The 8857-nt window shown below is 33.0% G+C and overlaps 1 protein-coding gene across 3 annotated transcripts in view; it reads right to left on the reverse strand.

Annotated features, from left to right (window-relative positions):
• The window catches only part of LOC106869985 (metabotropic glutamate receptor), a 203837-nt gene that overhangs the window by 9004 nt on the left and 185976 nt on the right, over window positions 1–8857 (reverse strand). For all 3 annotated transcript variants that reach the window (XM_052971958.1, XM_052971957.1, XM_052971956.1), the window contains one exon: window positions 1680–1869. In XM_052971958.1, the coding sequence (XP_052827918.1) occupies window positions 1680–1869 (190 nt within the window). The remainder of the gene's footprint in view (window positions 1–1679; window positions 1870–8857) is intronic.

Genomic DNA, 8857 nt, shown 5'->3' on the forward strand with positions numbered 1-8857 from the left:
TGTGTGTGTGTGTGTGTGTGTGTGTGTGTGTGTGTGTAGACATACATACATATATATATATATATTATATTTCTATATATATATATGTATACACACATACATACACATACACTCATAACAGAGAACAAAAACTACTCATGCATACATGTTACGTATTTTCTTTTAAGTTAATTATAAAGATACAAAAATGACTGGAAATAATGGAGATAATAATAATATAATTGAAAGTAAAAGAATAAATAAAATAAACAAGAAAGTAATAATTGATAAGAATGTTACTTTTCGTATTTTGCTAGAGAGCTCTCCGGAGATAAGAACGAGTCTGGCTGTGAACATTTTTCTTCAATTTGCAAAATAATTGAATAAATATAAAACATAATACACAAGGAATATCTTTAGATGAAGGAATAACACCTATTATATCTACTTAAATTCATTCTATCCTTTATCTATTCGCGTCCAAATATATTTTGCATAAAATATATTCATAAGAAAATATGTAGTGTTTTCTAATTTTCTCGTTTTTTGGACACTTCAAAAGATTTTTTTCTCATAATTTTCAAAATTTTATTTACTCTCCACTTACTATAATGTAGCAAGACATTGGCAAATGAATATCAAAACGTGGTTACTGTTACTGTCATCTTAGTCTGTGATAGCTAATTGTTTGGTTTCCTCTGAAGAATACTTCAAAAGACGAATCCTTATTGAATATAAACTCTCAATATAAACAACCGCTTTAATACGATGACTAAAAATATTATGGTATATTATTACAAAATACTATTGATATAGTGTAGTCAAGTGATAGAACTGTTAGAGCATTGGAAAAAATACTCTGTGATATTTATTTAAAAAGGCTCATTACATTCTGAGTTCAAATTACGCCGATGTTATCATTTCATTTCATCTCTTCAGCATAATATAATGGAATCTACTTTTCATTTCCGAAATGCAGTAGACTAGGTTTTTATATATTTTGGCTTGATATATCTTCAGAAATTCTGAATAAATTTATCTCTTTGAAAATTAAATGCAATGAAAATGTAGTTCATGCTATGTATATGATGTAGAAAAATACATGATATAATCACGTCCGCCTCAAGAATATTTGTAGAGGCTTGTTAATCAAGAGAGAAAATTACAGAGATATTTAGAAGCAATGAACCAGAATTACTATACTGATTGGTTTTTTTAAGTTCTTATTTTATTTAAAAATAAAACGAGATCTGTCTTGATAAGGCAACAATATATTTCTGCAAAAGACTCCTATTTCTGAAAGTCTATGCAGCGGTAAGCGACTCCATAAGGAGATTGGATGTTAACTATATTTGTGTTTGTTGATAGATGTGTTGTAGCATAATTGGCGAGTGCTTACATTGTTAACAGAAGAAAAATAAAATAATATATAAAATGAAACAAAAAGGCAGAAACTTATTGAAAGGCGACAGACATCTTAAGTTCGGAATAACAATAAAAAGATTTTTTTTCTAGAAATGTTAATTTTCCGACATAGTGAGATGAAGCATTCGGTTATGTTTCTCAAACCATCTTGAATTAATTTATTCTTTTTGATCGACGACGAGCAAATAATATTCCATGGTGTGATGATGTTTTGTTTTTGTCTTCTCGAGAGTGTACGAAATAATGTGGTGAGGCAGAAGTTATATACTACATACCGTGGTTGGTTGCGGTAGTTATCGTGGCACTACTGGTAGGAGCCCGCTTATAGGTGGCCGAGTTCATTATCAGCTTTCGTACGTTCTTCTCAGGATGGAAAAGAATAATGTACATTTTGGGGACGAAAAGGCAGAGAAGAGCCACTGAAGCACTCAAGCTTATTGAAATGCAGAGTGTGGTGATCTGAATCTGAAATATATACAAAAGATGCAACAGTTAGTAGGATGTCATACATTATACAGCAATCGATATTATATTAGCAACTAAAGGGTTAGCCTTTACACGACGAGTAACTTTGGAAGTATACTTTTGCTATCATGAGTACTACTAAGAAACATGGCGTACATACAATAATTGTAATTTAACTTTTATCAAATTTTATCCAAATTTTCAAAAGAAACATACGTATTGCCTTAAATAAAAATTTCTTATTTGTGTAACTCCTTCCATTATTAATCTAGCATTTACTCCTTCTTTCAATGATTCTTCCTCTTTCTTTTTCACTCTGTGCGCCTGTAGTTTCTTTACTCATTACTACAAGTTTGGTATGTGCGCTCATCTTGTACCATTTATGCCCTTACTTTGTACTTTTACTTTACTTTTTCTCTCCGTCGCCCTATACAATGTAAAGTGTGACTAGAGAAATGAACCCGCCAACCAACCAACCAACCATTCAGTCTTTATATCGGGTATTATTACATAGATGTCTGAAACGCTGTGTGGGAGAAGAACCGATGCTTCTAAATCCTTTTGTATTCGACATAGCATTCTCTACTTCCGGAGTGGAAAAAGACATGATATGATGAGTCAGAAGTTATATAATGTGTGACGTTGCTAATAAAATAATTTTTCGTATTATTAACTTCACTTATAGAAATTATATATTTTCTGTATATTTACACCAACTCTACATGTCGACCAGTTGATTACCGATCATCATCGTGCAATTTAGACAAATATTCCGCGGTCGAATCTAGCCCGGTACTGTTCATATACGGGAATAAGATACCTGAGGAAACACAGACTAATCGAATGTTGTGGCGGACGTCCCCAGGTGAGAAGTGGGCTGGTAGACAGACTCAGTGTCAATCAGTAAGGTATGCTGTTCGGGCCACTCACACAGACGACGAAATACGTCGTCATAATGCGGGACATATCAGTGGCGACGAGGATTCTAACCTACGCAGTGAAAAATATCAATGGCAACGAGGATTTGGAGCTCACGCAGTAGAAGAATGTTAAAAATCCCAAAGTGGGATTTGAATTTCACAATGAAAAGTAATATACACAGTGAGAGTCCGTGCGAAGGATTTAAGTCAGGTCGCTAAGTGTTAGTAGCACTACCGGTAGACAATATAGACTGGTACTACCTGCACCAGTTTGAAGATATTTACTTTGAAAATATATATATAATTCTAAATAAGAAGAAAAAAAAATTCTCGTTAGAAGAAAAAGAAATGTAAAACATATAATGTTGTGTTGAAAGTCGAAAAAATTTCTCAAAGGCGGGGAGGTGTTGTAGCAGACGTCCTCATGTGAGAAGTGGTCTGGTCCACTACTAATAAATAGTGGACAGACTTAGTAAGTAGTGTCAGTCATTGAAGTACGCTGTTGGGGCCAGTCACGCAGACGACGAAATACGTCGTTATAATGCGGGACATATAATCGAAACACAGATTCTATATATCAAGCAAGCCTTCTTTTGTAGAATGAACACCCGAACAAAATCGATCTTCCCATCATCCCGTCTGTTTAGAAAATATGAACGGACAGAATATGAACCTGGCTGAAAACTTAAAACCTAGTCCGCTAAAACCCTATACGACCGTAGCCTGATAACTAAAATAATAAAACCATACAATGCACCATTGATAATCTAACTCCAGTCATTATTACCACTGGGTCAATGAAACACATGAGTTGCCTACCAGGCTTTTTGCAGCTAATAAACAGATTCATTCTGCTTGACATGGCTATTGCATTCTCATTTGAACTATGCACTTCTCAGTTCCATGAGAATATTCTATATCTATCTGTACATATATAAACATTGACATACGCACACACACGCGCGCACTCACACCTTGTAGATATGTGCACACATAAAGTTACCTTTTTATAGATTCGGCTCCACTTTCGTACAATAAAGTAATACCATAAAGTCTATTTGGAATTTCAAGAAGGTATAACAGTTATACGATATATTATTTATAGTATATATCCTTTAGGCATTAGTTGCCTAATATCCAGCAGGTTTCAGAAAATTTCGAAACATGTTTTTGTCTTTACTAAGTTTTTCACTTATTTAATACATAAACTTTCTTTCCTCTCGAGAATGACTAAATTTATCCGCAGAAAAAGTTGAATTGTTAGCCCAAAGCTAACATATTGCAAACAGAATTTCAAAAGTTTCACGTTTACACCAACACGTTGCTTAAGAAGTAAATTTGCAAAGTTTGTAAAGATTTGCTTTATTCCCAGTGGTTAACTTGTTTACTCACCAGAATTATTGGAAATGTTCTTATTTTATTTTCTCACACTTGCGTGGGAAAGAAGATCTCTATCATATATAAAGATTACTTGTTGACGGAGCGTTAGTACAACTGGGTTTTTAGTTCAAGAAAAGAAAACGTTTATATATATCACTGAATCAGTCCAACTATATTTCTATTGTTAACTAATATACTCCAGGGTTGATTAAAAACTAAAGCCGACCTCGGGAGAGTTTGAACTTATGAAATAGAAAGAGGTGAAAAGCTAGGAAAATAGTTTTCTTATATCTTTTCGGTCCATTAGTGTTCTCCGTCGATTGAAATAATCGCTCGGGTTTGGACTAAGTAACCTGAATTACTTTGTCCTCTGTCTTGGTTAGAGAACCACTACAAGGTCCAGTCCTAGTTGTGGTGTAGTAGATTGTGTGTTTCAATGACCCTGAGAGATTTACCAGCGAAGTACAAGATCCTGTTAGAGCCTCCCATGTAGAGAAATTCAAAGGGCAAAATGACAGAAGCATGAATGATAATTAAAAGCCAACAAGTATTTGAAGTGGAAGATCTTCTTTCAAGTAAATATATGACGCAATGCATCAAAACCTCAAAGGATGGGTGGAGGCGGAAAAACGGGGCAGAGCAGAAAAAGGAGAGATCCAAATAGAGAGAAGCAGAATATGCAGTCCAGCGTCTAGAACAGTGAAGAAAACATGGTAATATTTTACGTCCCGTGGGGTATCAAAGTGCTGAAATTAGTATGTTGGTTCGATAAAGCATCAGTTAAGTACCGAAATGAAGTCACTGACTAATTAGCCTCATGGAACTTTTGGCTTTAATCCTGTATTAAAATCTATAATTGTTCTTATACAGGTAATAGATTTTGCAAGGTGATATTTATAGTCAAGTGTATTTTCTAGTATATCAAACTATTGGCTTGGACGTTGTCAATACGTGTTTCTCTTCGGTACTAAGATGGGCGATATTCTTTAATACTAAAGTGTGATAAATTGCTTGGCGGCAACTGACGGACAGCACACACTTCATACAATTTCCACAATCTATCCATAGAAACCTTCTCAAATGTTCTGGCATCTGTTTAAATGTCTAAGTCAATGTAAAATAAAAATGATCTTCCTAGAAGCACAATTCAATGAAAAGGTATCAAAAGTTTTTGAATGCACGCTGTATTATAGAATAATGCTCTATCTACATAGAAAGTTCGCAATTCTTCAACAATTAGAGATATACGTATGGTAATTGTACACTTTATATTCTTAATGCTATTTTGGCGACTAAATATATTCGCAAGTTATCTCTACAACCTCCATCATAAATTATCGTTACAACTTCCACAGTTTATCGTCTACGACGTTTACACTGTACCATGTTTGGTTGTATGTAACGTCTCCACAATATAATTGCACTTAACTTTAAAAGAAAATTGGATTGTAATTGTGAGTGTGTTTGTTTAAAACCTTTTCAAAAAATAACAACCAAAGTCTCGTATTTGTTTTAATATCTTACCATCTTAAAAATGGAAAGGTATTAGATAATGTAACCAAAGATACAATAAATGCGGTACATTTACGGCTGTAAAGACATGAATAGTGCGTCCGTTTCCGTAGGAAACAACTCAACTCTATATTGACTCATCATTGCTCTGAGTATCAGAGTAGATATGCGATCTAAACTATGGAAAAACTTCGGCAGTAAATACATATTCACAACTATTCAACATCTAATACAACATTTATTTCCACTAAGCATCCGCGATTTAATTGAATCTATAAAAAACTTCTGCGTCCAAAATAAGATTGTTTGAACAATTTTACGAGACAGAAAACAAGAGTAACATAGATTTTTAAAATTAAAACAAGAACAGTAACAATATATAATTGCATTTCAATATTTTTAGTGAGTTTTGTCATCGCAGAAATAATGAAAAAAAAAAGAAATTACAAAATTTATTCGAATGATATCTCAAAATAAATAAAAAGTAAAAAAAAAAAAACGAAAAAGCTCTTCAAGATTTTTTTTTAATGTTTATAAACATTAAGAACTAGAAGTTATAAAAAGTAACTAAAAAAGCAAAAAAAAAAAAACAAGAATGAACTTTAGAAAAAAAGCAGAAAGGACATCAAGAAGATAATGCAAATAAGGAAAAGAAAACTCGAAATGATAATTTTAAATGGCGGATGTATAAAGTAACATTTGTTTTCGTTAAACACTGTAGAATATTTAGTCGTATGAATTGTGTTCATAATATAATTGCATTTCGTAATTACAGCAGAGGATTGGATTGTAACCGTGTGTTTGCTTAAAAAAATTAATTTAATTAAATCTAATTTATCCAACTCAGAATAATTTAAGGTTTAGAAAATCTAATCAAGAATACTACCGTACGAGGTGTAAGAGTTATATTGGTGAAGAGTCCATAAAACGCCAATTTTCAATTTTTACAATAACAAAAGAACAAATCTAAAAATTCGCCCACTTTTTTGCGGTAAATTCTTCATTTATGTTCACTAGCTTTTTAAGTCTGTACTCCTATTTCTAGTACATAAATTTCATAATCCTTCTAGTACATAAATTTCATAATCCTTCGAGTGGAAAGTGTTGTGCTATCGAGATTGGTTTATCTAACTCTCTCCATTCACATTAACCTAACACAGGATATTACTTCTCTCCTTTTTATTCTGCTTCTTTAGTCTCTGCACCCACCACTTTTCATTCTTGCCACCTAAGAGTGTCAACCATTTTGTCATTATTTACATAATTTACATTATTTACATTTTACTGTAGTACCGTGGTTTAGTCTTCTATGGCATTTCTTTTTCTGAATTACTTGATGTGTAGAACGTTTGAGTGTTACGATTCACTGATGGCTTTTGACATCAAATATTACCACAAGTAATTCATGCTTTCATGTAGAAGAGTTAAAGACAAATTTAGAGGGACTCATTTATTCAAAGTTAATTTCTGAATTCAGTTATAGAAGTTGATCACTCAGAGATCCGCTTCATAATAATAAGTATTACGTACCGTGGTACTTTGTCATATCTGGGTGGACATAGGCAACTCGAGTTTGTCTTGACAATTAACTTATAGCTAATATGCTGAGTCATGACACCTTCTTCAAGTTGCAATGAGGTGAAATCACCGGCTGAGTCAGGTTTTGTTACCCAAGAGAAAGAGTACGTAAACTACTGAAATATCAGTTGCTCCTTAAAAGGTTTCTTACGAACCTACAGTAGCAGTAAATTCCAGGTTTCTTGGATCAGAATCATTTCTTTACTCAGTTTGATAAGAATAGAGATTGCAATCGGCAGGAATAAATCCCGTTTCTCAGCATCTCACTACTCTTCAGGGCAACGCATTCACTATTTTGTTTGATGGGAGTCGGCAACATTTGCACTGCTCACTGTTAATATTTCTTCATAAATTTGTATAAATTACCAAATAATTAGATAGACTAGTAAAAGTTAGATATTGGTTTAAAGAGGTATTGCAGAAACCGCTGTCGACAAGAACGTAATACGAATGACTCACAAGCCCAGTGTCTGGTAAACAGACAATGATAATGGCACAGAGAAGTGGGGCCACATGAGACATGGCTCATTATCGGGTGAGCCGCATTATTAAAAAGTTTAAAGTACGTGTTCGTCTGTGTTCCATTCAAACAGCTCTGCGGGTCGCAGTTTGTACGTGATTGCTCTATGTGGCCTCTGCCATTATAGAAATAACAATCAAATGTCCCTGTAATCACCAAAAGTTCCTGAAATGTGAGGTTCATGGTTGGAATTCAGTTGATCAAATACATACTTTTTATGGTTGATCTGCAGCTAAAAACATCGTTTATTTGAAAAAGTAGAAACGAATTGACTAAATATTTCGTACAAAATCATTTAATCAAGTGAGAGACTGTTATTAAATCAGTATTTCAGAGGGAATATCAATATTGATAACATGCCACTGATTACGAGTATGTAAGATGAAACATTTCTAGCTACTGGCACTCAGTCTTAGGTCAAAATATCTCATAGATGTAACAAGACATTGTACCACCTTCAAACTTACTCATAAAGCTGTACGTTCACTTTATGCTTTACTTCCATGATATAACTCATATCTAATTTCTGTATTGATTTTTATATTGTCATGAATTTAATGAAGCGTTTATATTCATATAAATATTAATAAATAATGCCACAATAGCTGAAACTAATCTTAATCTCAACGACATCTTGAAAGCCGCTTATTAAATTTATTCATTTGCTTTACTCTACGTACTCTCTTTAGTTTGACAAAAAGCGTCATAAAATATATGGAGGTCACTATACTCTTTCCTTATCTTTAACGAGTTACATAAACAAGCTCTGTACTTGCGAATATTCCCAGAGGTAATATGTTTGATTATCAATTCGCAATTTGATCTAAGAGAAAATCTAATCAACTTACTATTCAGAGATCTAACACTCTGTTTATTTAACACGTTCTAAACAAGGCACTTTCAAGATTTGAATTTGGCTTAATCGAACTTCAATTTGGAATTAGACGTAATTAAATTATCTTTGGTAGATTTAAATTAATTAACAATTAAAATTACATATACATACATGCATGCATACATATATATATATATATATATATTTGTGTACACACATACATGGATAGATACATATATACAT

Source organism: Octopus bimaculoides, chromosome 11 (assembly GCF_001194135.2).
Source record: "Octopus bimaculoides isolate UCB-OBI-ISO-001 chromosome 11, ASM119413v2, whole genome shotgun sequence".
In the NCBI taxonomy this organism is placed as follows: Eukaryota; Metazoa; Mollusca; class Cephalopoda; order Octopoda; family Octopodidae; genus Octopus; species Octopus bimaculoides.